Source organism: Esox lucius, chromosome 11 (assembly GCF_011004845.1).
Source record: "Esox lucius isolate fEsoLuc1 chromosome 11, fEsoLuc1.pri, whole genome shotgun sequence".
Lineage (NCBI taxonomy): Eukaryota > Metazoa > Chordata > Actinopteri > Esociformes > Esocidae > Esox > Esox lucius.
This window is the reverse complement of record NC_047579.1, coordinates 18514123-18538407: the sequence shown is the minus strand read 5'-3', so window position 1 is coordinate 18538407 and position 24285 is coordinate 18514123. Positions and strand designations below refer to the sequence as shown.

The 24285-nt window shown below is 40.0% G+C and overlaps 2 protein-coding genes across 3 annotated transcripts; one reads left to right on the top strand and one right to left on the bottom strand.

The window, feature by feature from the left end:
- The first annotated feature begins 576 nt into the window (after positions 1-576).
- Positions 577-14544, top strand: LOC117595173 (immunoglobulin lambda-1 light chain-like). Of its 2 annotated transcripts, none has more exons than XM_034295022.1 (4): positions 577-702; positions 796-1118; positions 13340-13373; positions 14014-14544. In XM_034295022.1, exons 1-4 carry the CDS (start codon positions 663-665, stop codon positions 14340-14342), a joined length of 726 nt encoding a protein of 241 aa, XP_034150913.1. In that variant the 5' UTR covers positions 577-662; the 3' UTR covers positions 14343-14544. The 2 variants fall into 2 exon arrangements, with proteins under 2 accessions (XP_034150913.1, XP_034150912.1); XM_034295021.1 differs by lacking the exon at positions 796-1118 and adding an exon at positions 8201-8523 and having other exon boundaries at positions 582-702.
- Positions 14545-17536: 2992 nt separating this feature from the next.
- si:dkey-282h22.5 (uncharacterized protein LOC107988040 homolog) lies at positions 17537-23260 on the bottom strand. Its single transcript, XM_013135773.4, has 4 exons — positions 22550-23260; positions 21407-21497; positions 21034-21163; positions 17537-19112 (listed from the first exon to the last, which is right to left on the bottom strand). Exons 2-4 carry the CDS (start codon positions 21489-21491, stop codon positions 18794-18796), a joined length of 534 nt encoding a protein of 177 aa, XP_012991227.2. The 5' UTR covers positions 21492-21497; positions 22550-23260; the 3' UTR covers positions 17537-18793.
- Between the last annotated feature and the right edge of the window lie 1025 nt (positions 23261-24285).

Sequence of the window (24285 nt, the reverse complement as noted above, 5' to 3'; positions counted from 1 at the left end):
CAATGAAGATATAGATAGGTTGATTTCTAAACTAAATATTAATGTTAAAATCATGAATATTCTTGTCATTGTTTTATTAATCCTATGTAAAATAAGCCTTGTCAGATTTAATCCAAAACAACTGTGTCAAATAACATACAATGCATCTTCTTTACTGAAATTATTTTAACTTCTGAACTGATTGATATTAAATTTTTTCCCCTTTTCCCCTTTTGTTTCTTCTGTCACATCATCCTGTGTAAAAACTTCTGTGGCTTCACCAGTCACCTTTGACCTGCAGGTGACCTGAGGATGAAGGACAAATCTTTGTATGTCTGTCGGATCTCCAAACTATGTGGTATGAAATATAATGCATGTCATTATATTGACAGTTAATTACATTACCTGTCTACGAGTTTAATTTGTCAGTTGACCATCTTAAAAGCTGATCATCTAAGAAATAAAGCCCCCCCTCTGTCTATTACTTATAGGTTACCTTAAGTGGCCCCACCCTTTGGTCCTTCCTGGATGTCTCGTTATTGGTTACCTATAGAGGCTCCTCCCTCAGGTCCTTCCTGTCTGTCTCCTTATAGGTGGGTCCTTCAGACTCTCCTCTCCTCACACTCCAACCTGTTCATCTCTCATCTGGACAGTAAGGGTTGTTCACATCACACACTGACAACATGCTGGGGACACTCTGCACTCTCATCACTGCTCTAACATGTAAGGAGTCTGACTTACTGGAGGTTTTACTTCATGTTTTATTAATAATGAGTCTGTATGTTTCTCTTTACTACATGTCATCTTATTTCCCAGGTGTCAGTGGTGTGGTTGTAGTGACACAGAAGCCTCCTGTTGTGACAGTGAGGAAAGGAGAGATGGTCACTCTGGACTGTAACACGGGGGATGATGGCAAGATTGCTTTTTGGTATAAACACGTACAAGGAGGAGTTCCTCGGTTGGTGTTATATTACCACCATAGTTACAGCTCTGTAAAATACGGTTCTGGTTTCTCCTCTCCTAAATTCACATGTAATCATCAGTCTCAAAGAGATTATCAGTTTCTCATCAATAATGTGGAGGAGTCAGACTCAGCAGTGTATTACTGTCATACATGGGACGGCTATGCTTCAGAACACGTATCACAGTGATAAACACCATGACAAAAACCTCCTCACCAAATACACTCACTTCTGCTTTCAGATGTTCTGAATATAGACACTAAATGAATGTCAAGTCATCCTGAACCAGTGTGTCTTCAGTATGAGAACAGACCATGTTGATGTTTACTGAACCCTCCTATACATTTAGTAGAATGTTATTAACTAGTAAACCTACTTGTCCTAAACCATGAATCCTAAATTGATGTTAGAGTTTCTCCTCTGAGTATTAATAGAAAACCCCATGTATCATATAATCACCATGATAGTAAGTCCCCTGTTTTACAGTAGAGAGATAACATCAGCAGTAATTTAGTGAATTACTATACCTTCATTTCACCAAGGAACACAGACGTAGACCAAGGTCACTTTTACAGCTGAGCCTGCATATACATTTTAACACATACAGTTCAGATTAAATTATGAAGACATGAAAAAACTAAAAAACTAAAATGGTCACAGAAACACAAAACATACTACAGCAGATTGTCAAATATACAAAGAGATGATTCCCCTGATAGCACAAGAACTTGCATTACCTGAAGCTGCTCCAAGCAACACTAAAATAACAATCCTCTACATGTTTAAAATGGGGGACAAGAGTCTTACGTTAAAGTCTGGTCTGCAGGCTTATTCTATAACCAAGGAGCGTAACAGGAAAAGGCAGTCCTACCACCTGATCATTCCTCCAGTTAACATAAATGACATCATATTCAAAGTATTGAGCACATTACAATTAAACATGGCAAATATGAGTCCCTACATATAATGAGGGAAGTGATAGAGACATAGAGGTTTGAGTTCATTAGAAACCACCCTTAAATGTCTGTTAATTGCGTTTCTCCTGACAATGTTGGTCTTCAAACCAGCGGACAGTTAGTGAGGTAATGTGATTCATAAAGGTGCAGTTGAAGTACAGGTCAGTATGAATACAGGGCAATATGAATGCAGGGCTGAACGAATAAAGGGCTGTATGAATACAGGGCTGCAGAAGTACATGGCAATATGAATACAGGGCTGCAGAAGTACAGGGCAATATGAATACAGGGCATAACGAATAATGGGCTGTATGAATACAGGGCTGCAGAAGAACAGGTCAGTAGGAATACGGGGAAGTAGAACAGGGCAGAACATAGAAGTACAGCAGTTATTTCTATAATGTAATTACAGAACAGTCTTCAACTATATTTTTGTCCTTACCACATTTTGACTTTTTTCTAATGTAGATGGAGATCTTGGTAGACCTGCTGTGACCCTGTTCCCTCCATCTACTGAAGACCTCAAGTCCAGTAAAACAACCCTGGTGTGTCTGACTAGTAACCTGTCTGAGAGGTCCAAGGGGTTTGTAGATGTCAGCTGGACTTCTAACGGTCAATCAGTGACAGATGTTTCTACCAGCCCTGCTGAACAACAACCAGACAAAACCTTCAAGATCAGCAGTTATCTGACCATTAACACTGAAGAGTGGGACAAGGACGTCCTGTTCGCATGTAAAGTGTCATTCGGGTCCACATTCTCTGAGAAAGAGATCAGAAAGTCTAGTTGCAGTGTGTAAAGGTCTAGTTTCAGTATGAATGCAATGCAGCTGCTATTTGGTTAGCTGTTTTTAATATTTTATCATTGCTTTGCTTTCAAATAGGTGTTGACAGAGAATTGACATGGATGATATGCTGATGTCTAAGTGCATTACTGAATAAGAAAAAAATAATGATAGTGTTAAATGGTTTTAGCTTTGTCTTTCACATCCCTAACTGATGTTGCCAAAATGAAATAATTACATGATGGCTAAACCATGATATTTAATAAAGAGCATTAAAAAGAAAATATTTTTGTATTTTTGTTGACAAGCATAATTTTAGAATCATTAAATTATTGTCAATCTGGAGAACCATTAAACTGAACCAGGATAGAGGAGATGGTTTTCAGCCAGCAGAGATGACCTAAAGTAGTAATTTACATATAGAATGAAGAGCCTTCTGTTTTTACTGTGATATAAGTGTAGGTATATGGAAAATACACAATACATCATGTAGACCTTCTAAATCATTTCAGTCAAATAGCAGATGCCCAGATGGACTTAGAGTAGTGAGTAAATATGTTTTTGTGTCGCCACCTGTGGGACTGGAACCCACAACCCTGGCATGGCAACACCACTCTACTACTAACTGACCTTCATGGGGTCGTCTCTGGATTCCTGTGTTAGTTAACATGTCATTCTATGAAGTGTAATGCATCAAGTGTTTCACACTGTGGATTGGTTTTGCAGTTCAGTGAACATTAATAATGACTGAATAAAGATGTACATGATCTTCACAACAGACAGAACCAGTGTTCACCACTGATTTTTGTCCCATCCAAAGACCAGTTGATGGTTTCATATCTAGGATCTGTAGTTATCAGAGTCAGTCAACAGAAATGGGTTCCAGCTCTGACACAGATTTACACAAAGTGATGTGTTTCTGCACACACCCTCCCCACTCCCCCCCCACCTCACCCAAATGCACCTGCTTTCTTCCTCTCATTATTTATAGGTTAATGATGGTGTGTATGTGGGTGTGTGAGAGAGGGAGTTCCCAAGTCTGTAATGAGACCTGTACATTTCCAGAGGACTAGACTGAGTCATTCTACTGAACCTCTGTCCCTCTATAGAACAAAGATAATGTGTTTCAGATCAGTTTGTATTAAACTCCAGTTGATGGAGGTGGAATATGAGTGATGGACACAGTGACACAAACACAATAATAATGAAACCTACTACTAAAATATAGTTGTCGAGGAAACCTAGTTAGTTAGTGATTGTTAAGGTAAGATCATTCATCACTTTAGGGGACACAAAATAATTAACTAATGGTGAAGTATCCTTTATTAATGCTTAATTCCAGCTCAATGGTTACTCAGTGGGCCAAAAGAGTATGAACTAATGGTTTAGCACATAATCCTCCTTTCAAGAATGACAGGATTAACTAATGCCACATTTCCACTGGTGCTTTACTCCGGTACCAGGGCTACAATAGTGATTTATGCTAATGTTGGCTCCAGACTTTTCTCTTTCCACTATACATTTGGTACCAAGGACTTCAGGAGGGGCTCACGTGGGGAGGGAGGAGTAAACTATCAACACGATTTGGTTTTCTGGTTACGAAAAATAAAAGTCAATGTTTTTCTGGTACTAAAATAAACAATACCACCATGCTCAGTTTGTTTAAAATATTGCGTTTGAACTTAACAAAGCAAATTTCTTCCTCAAACTCCTGCGACCGGCTCCTCCACCTACACTCGTGACACGCGACTAAACCAGTTGAATAAGTATTTTGTCAAAACTATCAACCTTTAATAGAAGGATTTCCTATTGAGTCAATGGCATTGTATCACTTCAGTCATTGCAACTCTTTCCATTGTGTCTTTGCTTCCCTGTACTGTTGCTTTTCTTTATTTTATCAGGGATCTGTTTGTTAGATCGGATGAAAACCATCACTAGAAGTCTAAAGCAAATGATTCACATCGCCATTCGAATAGAACAACATGCTGCATTTTCACACCACGTCACACGTCAATCCCCAAACCCCGCCCTTAGTCCTAAAGTCTGGGGCTTGGCACCAAGTGAGAGCCGGGCTACTCGGCCATGACTTAGTGGCCAACTAGCCCTGGCCTGTGACTTTAGGGTAAAACACCAGTGTTTGGCACCAGTGGAAATGCGGCAAAAGTGTAGGCTATAAAGACAATTTGTAAAACAACCACTCTGGAAGAGTGGGAAGAGATGAGTAATGTCTTTTCAGTAGATCTGTAAACAGGAAGTCTTGTGCAAAAAACAAAAAGGCACATTAATCAGTCAATCAAATCTTATTTTGTCAAGCCCTTTTTACATTTCACAAGTTCTAATAGAGCAGTAATGTTGTACAAATGTGTAAAATTCCTTCAGGTTCACCTAATATAGTAAAATCTAGTAAAAGGATTAGACAATTGCAAATTACCTTAATGTTAACATGAATATAACATGGCTGAGCAAGCTAGCAAAGTGCTAACCGAAACTAACAAACACGTGACTGGAGGTAGCATAAAGCTAACTGGAGCAAGCTAACAGGAACTAGCTAATCGCTAACCCTTACAGTACACCAATTGTTATAGGAACCAAAAGTTATAAAATGTCCATACAGTAAGGCAATCAAAGGAAGACACCACCATCATGGCATTTTAAATTCAACATGGGTTTTCTGTCTAGTTCAGTGGTTCCCAACTCCGGTCCTCGATTACCCCCAATAGCACACATTTTTGTTGTAGCCCTGGACAAGCACACCCACACAGTGAGCAATTTTTGCTGCTGGTGGGCCGCAGGAGGCTATAATGTCGTACAGCCAGCGGGCCACCAGCTTTTGTAGCTTTTCTCCTGATCTCAATTTGCATAAGCTAATTTGCATCTCAGGCGGCTTTCCACCAGCGGCCCGACTGCGTTACGCTGGCGGCTAGCCGCCGAAAAGAGGGCGTGCGCTTTAATCTGCTGTATCTGCTTGTGTTGCCATTTTCTTCCAGCAGTGATGCTATTGTACCCCTTTTATTCTTGTACTGATTATTTGTATTAATTTTATTTTAATATTGTTAGATCTTAGTGTATAGAATTTTGGTCAACATTGGTAGTTTATAAATAAAATAGACTATGACAACTGCATTATTGCTTGTGTAAAGGACCTTTGTGTAGACATACAGTAAACACATAGAAACAGCCGTCTCTCGCCATTGCTTACCATAATATTTTCCAGAACTAATGGCCATTTTCCACTGCATTGTACTGGCTCAACTACTCGCCTATAGCCTTGACTTTAATGTTTCATGGGGGACAGTTCTTTACTGTGTTTAAACACCGCCGTTTTCGTAGATGGTGCTGTAGCGATGTGTAAGGCAAGACAATAGCCATTTGGAATCCCACACTGTTGTATCGTGAAAACAAGTAGGATCATTTTAGTGACTTGGTTCTTTCGTTCAGGAACAACTCTTGTTCAAAGTGTGTAAGGTACAAGCTATATTCTCTGAATTGGACAATACAACAAAATCCTTTATAATTTTGTTGTATTGTCTGTAAGGTAAATTTTGTTGTATTGTGTGTAAGGTACAAGCTATATTCTCTGAATTGGACAATACAACATGTGGATTATGACATTGTTTTACTACAATTTGATGAATCCCGAAACAAACGAAGATCCCAATGTTTTTGGACATCGGACTGAAAATTGTTAAACGCTGAGTCACCTACATAGCTATGGTGAGTTCTGTTCTACGCTATTATAAATAACTACCGTTAAGTAGCACTAAACCTGGACTTGTTACAATTCCGTTACTGATGTGTCTTGTGTGTCTTTGTGTATCCAAATTGTTCTTAGCTAGCCTGTGTGTGTCTTATGCTGCCGGTTTTTTAAACCTCTTTTCTAAACATTGCTGTCAGGTGATGACTGCAATCCTCCGGAGGAGGATGACTGTGTGGCAGTAGTTCCACGCCTGTGGCTCAAAAGGGGACTTTGCTACTGGCCACCTGACAGCATCACCAGCAGGACATCCTTGAGCCACAACAAGTTTGCCAGAACTTGTTCACTACCTGAAAACACCTGGGAGGCTGTCCCTTATAAGCTCATCAAGCATGCAGGTGAATTTGAAAACGTAATAACAATTTGAAACTTGGAATGAAAATATGTTTTGCAGGGTAAATGCTTACAAAACCTTCACTTTTCTTAGACACGTGAGAGACCGGACGTGTGTATCACCAGAGGAGCGAAAATCCTTCCAGCGTGGGCCCCTACAACCCCAAGGACTCACATCTACACCACAACACATGTCCACAACATCTGTTGCTGGACATGTCCAAATGCATTTCAATTCATTTGGACATTATTTTGTATACTTGCTGCATAATACATGTTTTTTTTTTGTATGCATCTTGCACTATTTGAAATAAATTGTTCAGATTTTATTTAGTTCATTGTCATTTGTGATGTGACCAAAATTATTATAAAGGATTTTTATAAAACCTAATATTGGGGTGTGAGGCATCCCGCTGGGTTTATTGCATAAAAGCGGTTAGCTGCCGTCGAGCCGCTGATCAGGGTATTGTTGGAAGGCATTGTAATGAAAGCGGCCCACCGGCGGCCCGACTGCAATGCACACTATAAAAAAGTGTCACTGGCATGTTGCTTGCTGGGCAATTCAATGAGAGCCTGATAATTAGTTGACAAGTTGAGTCAGCTGTGCTTGGCTGGGGCTACAATGAAAATGTGTACTGTTGGGTGTACTTGAGGACTGTGGTTGGGAACCACTGGTCTAGTTCATAGTTTTAAAATTACTATGCTTTTCCAACTCTCTACACTTTAACAGGCAGGTTTTGAAAAAAGAAAACATGGCTTTTCCTTCAAGAGTTAAGAAAATGCACAGGTGTTTGTTTGGATCTAATTCAGTTCCAACACAATGCAACCATGTCTCTATGTATACCCATTTCATACAATAACCCTAAATGTGACCATAAGCTTTGTGTGCATTATACCTGTTTGAAGACGCAAGTAGCCAGCCTCCATTAGTAATAATGGTTGCTGCACTGTAATCATATTGGATTATTTTATGAATAAAGTATAGTACTTAGCCTGTTCATGCAAACAACTTGCTACATGAATGCATGTCCTGCATCAACATTAAACAATTACAGTACAAACTGTGGGTTCCCACAAAAAAAGACAAAAGTTTATGTCCTGTGTCAACATGAACAAATGACATTACACATTGTTTGTTAATGCATTTGTAAATCATTAATAATTTAAGGGTTGTCTTTATTAACTGTTTGTTCATGTCATTGTTCATCATTCGTACATGTTAACTACTGTATTCAGTAATGGTAGTTCATGTATCCTTATTGGTTACCCATTGAAGCCCCTCCCTCTGGTCCTCCCTGTCTGTCTCCTTATAGGTTACCTATAGAGGCCCGTCCCTCTGGTCCTCCTTGTCTGTCTTACTGGAGGTTTTACTTCATGTTTTATTAATAATGAGTGTATATGTTTCTCTTTACTACATGTCATCTTATTTCCCAGGTGTCAGTGGTGTGACTGTGGTGACACAGAAGCCTCCTGTTGTGACAGTGAGGAAAGGAGAGATGGTCACTATGGACTGTAACCTGGGGACTGTTACTGATGGTGCTCGTTGGTATAAACAGGTTCCAGGAGGAGTTACTCAGTTTATTTTGTATTTCCACCACTCTGATAGTGCTCCTACCTATGGTTCTGGTTTCTCCTCTCCTAAATTTACATCTAATCATCAGTCTACATCAGATTACCGTTTGATTATTAATAATGTGGAGGAGTCAGACTCAGCAGTGTATTACTGTGAGACATGGGACAGCTCTGCTAAAGAGAACGTATCACAGTGATAAACACCATGACAAAAACCTCCTCTCCAAATACACTCACTTCTGCTTTCAGATGTTCTGAATATAGACACTAACTGAATGTCAAGTCATCCTGAACCAGTGTGTCTTCAGTATGATAACAGACCATGTTTGTGTTTTACACAAACCTCCTATATATTTAGTAGAATGTTATTAACTAGTAAACCTACTTGTCCTAAACCATGAATCCTAAATTGATGTTAGAGTTTCTCCTCTGAGTACTAATAGAAAACCCCATGTATCATATAATCACCATGATAGTCAGTCCCCTGTTTCAGAGTAGAGAGATAACATCAGCAGTCATTTAGTGAATTACTATACCTTCATGTCAACAAGGAACACAGATTGAGATTGAGACCATGGTCTCTTTTACAGCTGGGCCTGCATATACATTTTAACACATACAGTATAGATACAATTATGAAGAAATTACAGAAAACAGACAAAACAAAAACAGTCACAGAAACAAAAAAATATATAGCAGCAGATTATCATACAGTGGGGAGAACGAGTATTTGATACACAGCCGATTTTGCAGGTTTTCCTACTTACAAAGCATGTAGAGGTCTGTTTTTTTTTATCATAGGTACACTTCAACTGTGAGAGATGGAATCTAAAACAAAAACCCAGAAAATCATATTGTATGATTTTTAAATAATTAATTTGCATTTTATTGCATGACATAAGTATTTGATCACCTACAAACCAGTAAGAATTCCGTCTCTCACAGACCTATTCGTTTTTCTTTAAGAAGCCCTCCTGTTCTCCACTCATTACCTTTATTAACTGCACCTGTTTGAACTCGTTACCCGTATAAAAGACACCTGTCCACACACTCAATCAAACAGACTCCAACCTCTCCAGAATGGCCAAGACCAGAGAGCTGTGTAAGGACATCAGGGATAAGATTGTAGACCTGCACAAGGCTGGGATGGGGTACAGGACAATAGGCAAGCAGCTTGGTGAGAAGGCAACAACTGTGGGCGCAATTATTAGAAAATGGAATAAGTTCCAGATGATGGTCAATATCCCTCGGTCTGGGGCTCCATGCAAGATCTCACCTCGTGGGGCATCAATGATCATGAGGAAGGTGAGGGATCAGCCCAGAACAACACAGCAGGACCTGGTCAATGACCTGAAGAGAGCTGGGACCACAGTCTCAAAGAAAACCATTAGTAACACACAACGCCATCATGGATTCAAATCCTGCAGCGCACGCAAGGACCCCCTGCTCAAGCCAGCACATGTCCAGGCCCATCTGAAGTTTGCCAATGACTATCTGGATGATCAAGAGGATGAATGGGAGAAGGTCATGTAGACTGATGAGGTAAAAATAGAGCTTTTTGGTCTAAACTCCTCTCGCCGTGTTTGGAGGAAGAAGAAGGATGAGTACTACCCCAAGAACATCATCACAACCGTGAAGCATGGAGGTGGAAACATCATTCTTTGGGGATGCTTTTCTGCAAAGGGGACAGGACGACTGCAGCGTATTGAGGGGAGGATGGATGGGGCCATGTATAGCAAGATCTTGGCCAATCTCCTTCCCTCAGTACGAGCATTGAAGATGGGTCATGGCTGGGTCATCCAGCATGACAACAACCCAAAACACACAGCCAGGCCAACTAAGGTGTGGCTCCGTAAGAAGCATCTCAAGATCCTGGAGTGGCCTAGCCAGTCTCTAGACCTGAACCCAATAGAAAATCTTTGGAGGGAGCTGAAAGTCTGTATTGCCCAGCGACAGCCCCGAAACCTGAAGGATCCGGAGAAGGCCTGTATGGAGGAGTGGGCCAGAATCCCTGCTGCAGTGTGTGCAAACCTGGTCAAGAACTACAGGAAACGTATGATCTCTGTAATTGCAAATAAAGGTTTGTGTAGTAAATATTAAGTTCTGCTTTTCTGATGATCAAATACTTAAGTCATGCAATAAAATGCAAATTAATTACTTAAAAATCATACAATGTGATTTTCTGGATTTTTGTTTTAGATTCCGTCACTCACAGTTGAAGAGTACCTATGATAAAAATTACAGACTTCTACATGTTTTGTAAGTGGGAAAACCTGCAAAATTGTTCTCCCCACTATATATACAAAGAGGTGATTCCCCTGATAGCACAAGAACGTGCGTTACCTGAAGCTGCCACAAGCAACACAAAAATAACAATCCTCTACATGTTTAAAATGGGGGACAAGAGTCTTACGTTAAAGTCTGGTCTGCAGGCTTATTCTATAACCAAGGAGCGTAACAGGAAAAGGCAGTCATACCAGTGATGGTAATTCCATGTATCGACACTCGGAGTAAGAAAGAGAGACAAAGTTTCCCTGACATACCCAACTCTGGAGATCACATGGGCCTCTAGTGTAATGCAGGCTTGAGACGTGGTTTTATTATTAATAATTATAGTTGATTAGTGATGATAAATAAGATAATTTAAGAAGTGCTTTATAGACAAACATGAGAACATGTTGTTCTTGTCTAATGGGAAGTGAATTTCCACCGACATTTTGATATAAAACACAGGATTATCATGGGTGTTAGCTACAGAACTCTAAGTGGCCAATGATAAGTAGCATCCAGAGGTTTAAGTGTGGATGCCATAGCATGCATGTAGATAATATCCCCATCATCTACAACCGACATAAGAATAGTGTTGTGGAAATTTCTTTATACAATGTATTCTCACTGAGTAAAGGACTGAGTCCCACTGTTTAGATAGGTAGAGGAATGTGGGGGATCTGGTATTTGCATAGGGGGGCATCTATTGTCTGTCCAGATGCAGATCAATGGGTTTTAAGACAGGATAGGAGAAGATACAACAGGGGGCAGTAAGGTCAGTTGGCCCCTTTGGGGAAACACTACAGTAAACATTATGGCAGGAAGGATAAGGTGGGGAAAGATAGCATTTGACTTGTGTGATAGAACAAAGGGAATGTGTTTGATTGACATGAGACAGATGGCAGCATCTTACCACACCCCTTTTCCTACGTAATAAATACTGTCGAAATGATGTTTTTATTTAGAGACTATCCACTGTTACCTTGTAACCTGTATACTTTCTCCTTGCAAGTAAAATTAAAACAGTTTATTGCGCAATGGATCTTACCTACCATTTTCATAGAACTATTTGGACTTTAGAAATTGCCATCACAGTAGCTTGCACAATTTGTCTTCTCTTTGTGGAGGACAAGTACATCCTGTTTCAATAGAGAAAGCCTAGCTTGACTTTTAGCCTTTGACTAAGTTCATCAACCTGCATTTTAAAAGACAGCTTATCATCCAGCCATATCCCTAAGTGTTTATATGCAGTGACCTGGTTTATTCAAGAGGGAATGCACACTTGACAAATGTATAAATTAAAAATATTATGACATTATGATTTTAAACAAGTGAACTAAGAAAAGTAGGAAGAAAGGAAATTCTTGTGTCATTGGATGTAAAGCTATTTATTTACATTGCCATTATACTGTAAATACTGAATCATTTTGATAGTTTATTAGTGAATGTAATTTAAATATCTGAAGTTAATATTGCAGAATGTGAAAGGTTGAGATAGAGGCCCCTCCCCTGGTCCTCCCTGTCTGTCTCCTTATAGGTTACCTATAGAGGCCCCTCCCTTTGGTCCTCCCTGTCTGTCTCCTTATAGGTGGGTCCTTCAGCCTCTCCTCTCCTCACACTCCATGTGTGTCATCATGTATTAATGGTTTGATTGTTTTGACACAGAAGTCCTCTGTCCAGACCAAGACCACAGGACAGGAGGTCACTATGGACTGTAACAGGACAGGAGGTCACTATGGACCGTAACAGGACAGGAGGTCACTATGGACCGTAACAGGACAGGAGGTCACTATGGACCGTAACAGGACAGGAGGTCACTATGGACTGTAGCAGGACAGGAGGTCAATATGGACTGTAACAGGACAGGAGGTCACTATGGACCGTAACAAGACAGGAGGTCACCATGGACTGCAACAGACCTGGAGGCCACTATGGACTGTAACAGAACAGGAGGTCACTATGGACTGTAACAGGACAGGAGGTCAACCAGGACTGTAACAGGACAGGAGGTCAGTATGGACTGTAACAAGACAGGAGGTCACTATGGACTGTAACACTGGCAGATATGATGGAAACTCTGTCTGTTGGTATAAACAGGTTCCTGGTGGGGTTCCTCAGTATGTTCTGAGTTATAGCTACGGTGTCAGTTCTCCTTCCTTTGGGACAGGATTCTCCTCCAGTCAGTTCAACTCTAAATCCACATCACAATTAGATTATCAGTTGATCATTGAACAGGTGGAGTCAGGAGACTCAGCAGTGTATTACTGTCAGACATATGATGATACTGATAATGAGTTCAAATCTCAGTGATATACATCATGACAAAAAAATAACTAAATAACACTTCTGCTAATGCAGCTTAATATTATAAGAGCCAGTTCAACAGAATATGTTATTATTGATCCCAATGATGGACTCTGAATACTGTACTTGCAAAAAGTCTAATGTGAAGACATTGTCTGAACAACATGATCATCTTCTTCACCACCATGATCTACATTATTATTATTAAGTCAATATTGGATTTTGCATGGATTTACATGGACTGGACTCAAACAGCAGAATGTGACACTATGCTTCATGATGTTTTCAAAGAGAATGAATTCCTAGAAGTCCCTGATCTGTTGGTAGAGAGTGAATCTCTGTCTGAATGGGCTGTTTCACTTCCTGTCCTCTCAGTAGTGAGAGTGAGGAGGTTTTTGTACGACCAAGTATACAACCTGAATCACTGTGGTATTCGGACAAGGAACCAAGCTCATTGTCACTGGTGAGTACATTTGTTCAAATAACTGTCGAATTTGTTAATAATAATATTGGTCAGATATTATTATTTTTCATTTTATTGTTAACATGTGATCTATAATAAATTATTCAATATTTTGAAATAATTTCTGTTTAGATTGTCCACAGAGGATAGTTCTAAATAACACTTAGTTTTATACAGTTAGTATTTTATCTGTCCTTTATATAAAAAATATATATGTATATATTCTGCCATCATTTCTGGGGGTCAGCTATATTCTTGTTCTGTTATGCGCATGTTCTATTGTCTATATAAACTGAATCAGTTGTCTATATGTGTCGCTTAATGTAAAGCATTTCTCCTTCACAACTAGATACAGTCTTTGAGGACTGATAAAAAATTATGTAGCAATAAAAGTCATCCTTCATGATAAAATAACATAAAATAATCAGACACATTACCATTACTTCTGTTATTTTAGACATAACAAACAATAGTTTCAAATGTTTATTTATATTTGAATTAGTGTGTCAATGTCCTCTTCATTAAGGGTGTTTTATGCAATTACACTGAAGTTACAACATCCACTTTAAGTGAAATGTGAAGTGATCTATCATATATTCTGTTTGCCTTTTTACCATATCTTGACCCTTTTCTAATGTAGATGGAGATCTTGGTACACCTGCTGTGACCCTGTTCCCTCCATCTACTGAAGACCTCAAGTCCAGTAAAACAACCCTGGTGTGTCTGGCTAGTAACCTGTCTGAGAGGTCCAAGGGGTTAGTAGATGTCAGCTGGACTTCTAACGGTCAATCAGTGACAGATGTTTCTACCAGCCCTGCTGAGCAACAACCAGACAAAACCTTCAAGATCAGCAGCTATCTGACCATTAACACTGAAGAGTGGGACAAGGACGTCCTGTTCACATGTAAAGTGTCATTTGGGTCAACATACTCTGAGAAAGAGATCAGAAAGTCTAGTTGCAGAATGTAAAGTTGTAGTTTGAGTAAATTAGTATAACGGTAGTTTTGCTTTTTTAGAGTGGGTTTTAACAACATGTCAGTATTGATGAAATAACTTTACTTACACGTATACATTAAACCTTTCCAAAAATACTACAAAATACACTGGGTGAGGAAACCTACTGTATTCTTATTCATAGTTTCATCATTGCTGTATTGTCTGGATATTAAATAAAAGCATTTTAAAGAAAAAAAAGTTGTATTTGTTCATGTTGGTCAGATTTCAGTTAGTTACTAAATTAGCTAACCTGTGTGTGATTTTTGTTTTAGGTCATATGTGTGTTCTGTGCAACGCAATGTATTAGTGTCATTGAATACAGTATTTTTATGTTATGAGTCAGAGAACTGAAAATAGCCTGCAGTTCTGTGAACGTCCACCAGACGACCACATAGGACCATCAACGACTAACAGTGATTCTTGAAGCACAGACTCTGAAACCATTAACACTTGTAGCCAATGCATTCACCAAGTGTGCCAATCTGAATGCACGTTCTCTGCTTTACACTTACTGTAGTTAGCCATTTTAGAACACACTTTTTTCCGGATTGTAAACACAGCTCACTGCATTACACTCAGTTTTCAATGTTATAACACACTTCCAGCAAAAATATAAACATTGGTCTCCACATTGCTACACTATTTCACCAATTGCCTTTCCACACTGACACATGTGATAGAATTTTTAGATAACGAGCTCAAACACAAAACAGAGCTTGAGCACTATAAATGGGCCACAGGTACACTTTATCACATTTCAGGACACACTCCACAACAGACTAATCCCCAATGACCAGAGCAGGCAGGTACATTACCATCTGGGAAAATGTTAGTTTCCACCGGCACCACACTCACAATTCCCCCATACTCTCCGTTCTAGAATTGAAGATTTCTTCTCTGCATGGCGTTGGAAGGTGTATGATCACCAGCCCCACCAACTCCCCCAACATCCCCCTTCTACAGGTAATGGAGGATGGAGACGTTGATCAGGGGTCATGCCAGGCCTGGAAACGGCACTGCAGGCAATACTCTCCACACTGCTCAAGACAACATTGCATGTTGATGTCGATTCATTCTTATGGCCAACATAATTTTTTTTCTAGCACAAATGTTTTTGTTTTCATCGACTGCACTTTTGTTTTTTGAGGAGTATTAGAACATTGAGAAATAAAATAATATTCCCCTTATTTGTATTGATAGTGTGTTATGTTCGAAATACACATCCATACTTGACACCTGGATACCTGTATGATCAATCTTGATTGCAGTCTGCTATGTCCTGCACACAGAAAAGCAAAAGCCATAAGTATTTTTTCTTCATACTATTTGTGCATGGTTGGTTCTTCGTGTGCCAACAATCTTGTTCATGTTTGTTATGGTTTGTGTGTACTGTATTTACAGAAAAACACACTTGTTTAAAGACTTTGGCAAGAGATGTATAATGTTTTGCTGGTTTGGTGTACGATTTTGTGATTTGTGTGTAGAGGTTTGTAAAAATTGCCTATAGTTTCAACGACAGTTTCTAAGCAATCAGATTTTTTTTTTGTTTTGGCTCCAGTGTTAGGTATATGGTCAAATGTACAACTGCAGTTAGCGGTATATGTTAATTGAGTTATCAGGTGTTAGGAGTGAGTCTTATGTTTAGTGTTACAGAATTTTTGGGTTGTGGTTAGACTGAGGTTCATTTACATAGATACATTTACATAGATACATTAGACAGGTGTGCAGTGTGTAGTTGTGTGTTAGAGAGTGATAATGAGACCTTCCTCAGTCAACATAGCCAATGCAGGTTAAGGAATGCCCTGACTCACAAGTCATATTATAGTTCTTTAATCAACAGTGATTGCTGATGGGTTACCTACAGAGGCCCCTCCCCAATTTCTCCCTGTCTGTCTCCTTACAGGTTACCTATGGAGGCCCCTTCCACTGGTCCTGTCTGTCTCCTTTTGGTGCGTCCTTCAGTCTCTCCTCTTCTCACGCTCCAACCTGTTCATCTCTCATCTGGACAGTAAGGGTTGTTCACATCACACACTGACAACATGCTGGGGACACTCTGCACTCTCATCACTGCTTTAACATGTAAGGAGTCTGACTACTGGAGGTTTTACCTCATTTTTTATTAATAATGAGGCTGTATGTTTCTCATTACTACATGTCATCTTATTTCCCAGGTGTCAGTGGTGTGACTGTGGCAGGGGCGGACTGGCCATCTGTGTGATCTGGAGAATCACAGAACGGCCGACGACCCGCCACACACGCAGTCATCACCTGTTTTATCCCCCCGTTTATCTGTTTCACACTCCAGTACTGTAGGTGGCAGCAATGCACCTTTAAGTTGGATGCCAGATGCACTGGCAGTGGCCGCCAAGTAAAGAAGTAGTGGAAGAGGAGGAAGAAACCAACAGCAAAGACGTTAGATAGAAGCATAGAAACAAACAAACAATATGCATAACGCGGCCGCGGATAAAAAACTAAAAGAAAAGGGTGGGGCTGAGAAGGCGAGAGAAAAAAAAAAGCGAAATTTAGATACTGATGCCGCTAAATGTCGCAAACTAACTGAAATATTTAGCAGCACAGCCAGCAGCAGCACCTCACAGTTAAATATTAGCAGCAGACCCAGCAGTGAAGAAGTGAGCCAGACAGCTATGCAGCAACATGCCACCAGTGATGATGAGGGACAGAAAGATGAGCTGGTTCCACAGGCAGATACAGGGCAAGTAAGTATGGAACATGAGAGGAGAAAGAGAGTTACTTGCTAGGGATAATGTTAGGAAGTGATATTCAGCTTGCTACATTTTTCATGATTACAGTAATTAAAACAGCTAAACTTCAACATTTTAGCTGTAAAATGCCACATGCAGTAGCTAATATTAAGAAATATGTTGTGCTTTTACTTTTAAAAATGTTGGTAACGTTACAGTTAATGCTTACAAACTTTGAAGATGTTGAATACAGAAGTTACATTTGTAATGGTGTATTTTCATTTAGATGTGGTATTATTATTTGTGCAGTAAGATTAATCACTGCATAAATTAATTAAGATTATTAAGTAATAAATTCATTTTAAGACAGCATGGAATATATTGTATAATAAGCTGTTATAACAGCATATTATATAATCTATCCCATGCTATCTTGGAATAAGACCTGTTTTTTTTTCATTTGTTTATTCAGCTTGAGCTTAGACCAAGAGCAGAGAAAGACACCCACACCATCTCAACTTTAAATTACTTTAAGCGCCCCAAGTCAGACAGTCACAGCCTAGAGTTTTTTTTTTCATACCACCCTCAGAAGAAGACAAAATACCTGACAGTACAGAGAGTGTTTAAATACAAAGATGGCACAGGCAGAAAATGGCTTACATACTGTGAAGAGAACCATACCCTGTATTGTGCAGTATGTTTAGTATTTAGTATTTGCCCAACCAACTGAAACCAGTCCCTTGACTGGAACCATATTAGTCAAAGAGTTGAGGAACATGAAAGGAGCAACATGCACAGAGGTTGCTTTGGGCCGGGCCTAGTCAAAGTCCAGGGCTGTTTTTTAGTCCCAGTCCGTCCCTGGCACCTGTATACTCTCACTGGACACTTCATTATGTACAACCTTGAAGCAGATGGGCTACAGCAGCAGAAAACCTAGCCGGGTGCCACTCCTGTCAGCTAAGAACAGGAAACTGAGGCTACAGTTTGCACAGGCCCACCAACACTGGACAATAGAAGATTGGAAAAATGTTGCCTGGTTGAATGAGTCTTAATTTCTGCTGAGACATTCTGATATTATGGTCAGAATTTGGTGTAAACCATATGAAAGCATGGATCCATCCTGCCTGGTATTTTCTTGGCAGACTTTGGGCCCTTAATACCAACTGAGCCTTGTTTAATCACCACAGCCTACCTGAGTATTGTTGCTGACCATGTCCATCTCTTTATGACCACAATGTACCCATCTTTTAATGGCTATTTACAGCTGGCTAACGCGCCATGTCACAAAACTCCCATCATCTCAAACTGGTTTTTTTAACATGACACACTGTATTTGCATTATTAACAGATATTGTAAACATAAATACAGTGTAAATATGCACTCTTTATAATATGAAATTATGAAAACAATGATTTTATCCATCATCAACACCACCCATTAATTTCTAATAAATCAAATCATGTTGAGTTATTGATAGCGATCACTAGCTCTGTGTTTGGTACAACAACATTCATCAGTTCATGGTTGATCTTGGTACTAGATACGTGTAGTTGTGCTTTACTCAGAAGGCATTTGGGTACAATAATGTTCTCTGGCCTACCACATCATCCAAAAACACATGCGTTACCTTCAGAAGTACATGTCACATGGTTCAGAACCTACTAGTGTGTAATGCATCCAGTATTTACAATATAACGGTACAATCACCACTTTAGACAATATCAGTCCTTAGTCTTAAGGAGCCTCCTTCCTCTAGTCCTTGTGACCCCCTCCAGTCCTGGACCCATTCCATTTCTTCTGTCAGGAGTCCTCATGTCTGCTCTCATGTGTGTGCTTAGTGGATACCGGGGAGCAACTCTTCGTACAGGCTGTCGAGGTGGGGTCCCCACCTGGGAGCAGGGTGGGGGTGGTTTTCCATCCTGCAGGTCATCTACAAAGCCTTCTACCCTGTCAAACTTATGGCTGAGCCTCCCCAACTCTTCTTTCAGGGAGTTGAACTGCTTGTACAGGTCTCCCAGGGCCTCAGACAGGGGCTGGATCCTGGAGTGAGAGTGGGAAAGAGGGAGAAGAGTGAGGCATGGAAGGTGAAGATAAAGACTATAACAGCAGTTCTGTTTGCAGCGTAGTGGTTCATGTTCCACAGGCAGAAGCCCAGCCCAGCAACACAGGAGGATAGATTTGACCACTGTCTGACAGCAATCATTCAGGAGACTTTGAGAAGTTTCCCTTGGGTCTACACAGAAGAAGCTTTTTTGTGCAGGACTAAGGATTAATCTCCAGGAAACAACACTAATTTAATTCCAGTTTTTCTTAAGATTTGTCTAAGCACTTTTGTCCATGAGGAATTCATGAATACATGCAGATCAAAATTTTAAAACACTGCTGGCCAGAATTTACAGTGATTTGATAACTTGGTGTGTTAAATTCTCTGTACATAGAGTATTTGTAAAGGATAGAATGTTTGGAGTGATTTTTAACCGGAAAGGAAAGTTGCAAAGTTATTTAACTGTAGCAGGAAAATATGATTAGAGGACAGGACAGGCAAGTAATGAAAAGTCACTCTCATGTCAACCGTTTGTGTTGGGGCCTCAGGTGGGGCAAATACACTGAAAGGTTCACCTTCAATTGGCGGCATTGTGTCAATATGACCTGCTACACCTGAAACAGCTACTAGTCTGATTCCAGCTGCCAGTCTGCCGACCAACCCCAATCCCCCTGGTTGTCCCTGTCCTTGCCCATCTGGTCATGCTTCTGACCTGGATTCGGTTTTATAGACTCTGGACGTGCCCAAATGCATTGCTTAATAATTACAAATTGTACTCTTAAAATGTTCATCCTGCACAGCCAGAAGAAGACTGGTCATCTCTTCGAGCCTGGTTCCTCTCTGGGTTTCTTCCTAAATTTCGGCCCCTCTCAGAGAGTTTTTCCTAGCCACTGTGCTTCAACTGAATGTGTGGACAGGAAGATAGTAAGCTACCTACCAAAGACAACTAGTTGGGGGCAGATCCCAGCCCTTCCTTCCTTACCATCACCAGACTACCGGTCATCCAAACAGAGTTTGCTGCCGGCAAGAGATGGAAAGAACTGAATTCAATGGAAATCTCAGAGATTACACATTCAGATCTGTTCACAATCCCCCAGCTGTTAAAGACTTGTATACATCCAACAATCAGAAGGATGCATCCTTCCATGTGTCTCTGACTCTCCATGGGACCTATGAGGTAGATTGGCTGATAGTCGGATTCAAGTGAACAGATGGCACTTAACCCCTCAATACCGCTTTCTCATGTTCGAGTCACGTCAATGCTCTGCTTGAACAGCTTGAGGGCTATTTCACTATTTCCTTTATGTGTGTCTTATAGCAAAAGAGGTTATATGCTGTCACCTGTGTTCACCTTATACACTTGCACCCAAGTTAACTGGTTCAAATCACAGATCCAATATGGCTGTTGTGCCATTGAACAACCCTTTATGGCTTTTCCAATTTGCTGGATAAGAGGGTCCATCCAGTTATTAAAATGTACATGTTAGCTGATTCTGCAGTTGGACCACATTTCTCTTTGATTCCTGATGTCCTTATCCCTCTCTATCTTTTTCTCTTTATATTCACTCTCTCTTTCTTACAATCTCTTCTCATTTCTCCATCTTTCCCACTCAGTTTCTTTATTCCTCACACACTTTATAGGCAGCAAAACTTTTTCACAGTTCGGAAACACTCACTCACACACACACACTCTCTCACACACACACACACACACACACACACACTCACACACACACACACACACACACACACTCACACTCACACTCATACTCATACTCACACTCACACTCACACTCACACTCACACTCACACTCACACTCACACTCACTCACACACTCACACTCTCTCTCTCTCTCTGGCTTAATCTCCCCTTTTCTAGCTCGTTTTGCTCTTCACCACGGTGACGGTGTCACCCACCTGACATATTCTGGCAGGACGGTGGTGTGGTCGTTAACCAGCAGGTCCTTCACTTGGTTCATGATAGCAAACTTCCAGTTGTCCAGCACCTGGGTCAGGTTGGAGCAGCTCTTGGTGTGCAGGCTTTTCTCTGTCGGGATGATGTGGAAAAGACCATTTAACATTCCGACACTGAAGGTAAGCTATACTGTACCACTGGCGGTTCAAGTCTAGGTAATCACAAGATATAGCACATAATAGCAATAATACACCGCAATTTCAATGGTGGCATATTCGGCATATTTTACTCCTTGACGTCGTCCACCATCTTTGGTAGCTTGGCATGCTACAAAAGTGCTCACAACACATAGTAAATGGTTTCTGGCCTCATTACGTTTTTCCCACCCAGATGTCTGCTGGTTCCACTTCTGAGCGACACAGAGAGGGAGCAGAGACAGCAGGGCAAAAGCCGTCCTCATCCTTATCTTCCTCGGAAAAACAACATCATTATCATCAATCATCATCATAATCAACAACATTAGGTGTCTTTCACTTGACCCACTCCACTGAATGAAACAGACTGTGAGCATATGAGGAGCTGGAACAAACGTCTCCCTAAGACAACCTCTCAGCCACAACATGTGCTGGACACATTTGGACAGTTAAAAATGTCATGCATAAATACTGGAATAGTTAACATTTCATAGTTTATGCATAGATGAGATTGAACATGATTCTTTTGATGATTAATCATTCTCTTTGTTGTCCAACACTTATACTCAACTAATCTGGATTGTAAAAACATGTTGTGAGTGTATGACGTTTTTCATTGCATGTTCGAAAAGTTATAGTACATGGTAACAAATTCAAATAATCAAAGAAGATTTTTGGAGGGATTACACATTGTGTAAGGGTTTATGAAGATATAAACTGCTTAACATTGGGCTATATTTTTTATATAGCTCAATGTTAGCTATATAAAAAACTAATTTCTATTTAGAAATGAAACACCCTGAAGGTATGTAGAAACTTCAGCGAGAAGAAACAGCATCAAAATAAAAGGTATCTAAAGAACTTAACTGAGATTAAGTAATATTTTCAACATTTTCTGGTAGTGCCCCTAGTCTCTAATAGTGTTAAACCATGCTTTTTAGGGGGTCATAAAACACAACCTGTTATATTTCTCAGGAGGATATCCTTAAAATAGTCCACTTCTACTATATTAAAGTGGTGGCAGTGCCATTATGTAGATACATACATACATGCACAAATTCATAATGCAAACAACCCCCATTGCATTGTGAGCAAAATCAATATATTACAGATTATTGAGATGATGAAGGGCTCTGTTCATTAATGAATACAGTAATCATTCTTGAAGTCATTTTAAGTTTAACATTCAATTTGACACAGATCAACAGTGGTGGATGGCTTCCAAAAGTGACAATTCTCATCTGCAAATAAATCTAACATCAACAAATCAATATTGATTGTTGCCATCCATTGATTGCAGCTGATGTATCCATAAATACTCTACCTGATTTGGAAGCTGAGCTATGAACTACTTTTCTTCAGACCAGAGCAGCAGGGATAAAAATATGTTTTGTATTGTAGCAATCCAGAATGACTCAAGGTCTATGGGACAACATGATGTAGACTGCTCTCTTATAGGTGTCTCTGTAAACTCCCTAAGACACACCCCCTGCTCTGCTCCCTCCCCTTCATAACCGGACACCACTCTCTAAATGAGGTGTGTTTCACAGATCTGAACTTACCCACACATAAGCTCACATACATACAAATATATTTGTGTATTTATTTAGTGGTCTGTATATATTAATCAGCATATATACACAAAGTATATAACATTTTACAAGTGCAAACTGCTATAAGGCTATTGGTAAGTAAAGTATACATATATATATATCAGATTTGCACACAATGTCAGAATAATGTTGATACATTCCTCTTGAGAAATGTCAGGTTAGTTGTAAAGTCCATGAGGACCACAATTTTCAAATATTTACATAAATCATATTGAGGTCAGGGCTTTGACCACGGCATTGTAGGAAATTCACCTTTGTCCAGCACCTATATTCTTGAACCACTCCAGTTTTGCTTTGGCCATATTTCTATTGAAAGGTGAATATCTTCCCAAGCTTTTTTGCTACATCCACTTTTCCTTCAACTTTAACAGTATAATCAGTGCCTGCTGATGAAAAGCATCCCCACAGCTTGATGCTGCCACCACCATTTTTCAATGAAGGAATGGTGTGTGTTGAGTGATGGGGAGAGCTAGTGGATATAAAAAGTCTACACACCCCTGTTAATTATTTTTTTTGTGATGTAAAAGAATGAGATAGAAGATAAATCATGTCAGAAACATTTTCACTTTTAATGTGACCTATAATGTGAACAATTCAATTGAAAAAATAAACTGAAATCTTCAAGGGGGAAAAATAAAAAATAAAAACCTTACTCTAACCTGGTTATGGGCACTATGCAATTAAATATGGTTCTGGTATATGCATTAGGGCACATTAAGTTCTGGTACATGTGTTAGGGCACATTCTGGTAATATGTGTTATTAGGTTTTCCGGTTAATGGCGTTTTCATTCGATGGTGGATGCGTGGCCTCCCATGCAGATGGGATGAATATAGATGATGTAACAAATGGAATTTGCAGAAGGTAATAAATAAAGCTGTTTGGAAGGTGTAGGCTACGGTATATAGTCTGGAAGCTTTAGGGAAGTTTGTGTGGGGTGTATTGATCTCTGTATTGTAGTTATTTTCGCTCAGGTTGGATGGATCGTCCCTATGACTGCTCTCACCCTCCTGCGGTGTTCCCTACAATCAACATAGGCAATACTGCTGGTGACCGTGATAGCCCCTGACTCGTTTTGCTCTATGGACCTTTTTGTTGTGAACGTGCTGCTGCAGTAGGCCGTCCGGAGGGCCGTTTTGCTCCACTTTGGACGTGTTGAGAGAGTCTATGCAGGTCAAGAAAAGAATCGAAAGGGGGGAAGAGAACACACCAGTTACGTAACCTTTGTTGGCCCAGCCGGTGTTTACATACCAAAGAAGACTATAGACCTGGGGTTGAGGAAGAGACTATAGCCAACCGCTTTTTTTTTCAATTTATGAAGCTACCGCTAGACATTTGACTGGACATTGGATTTGGGAAGATATCCGTGGCAATCAAGATGATGGCTGTTTATGTGGTGTTCCCACAAGAACAGAGATAGTTCCGGCTGCCTCTCTGGCCTTGCCGCG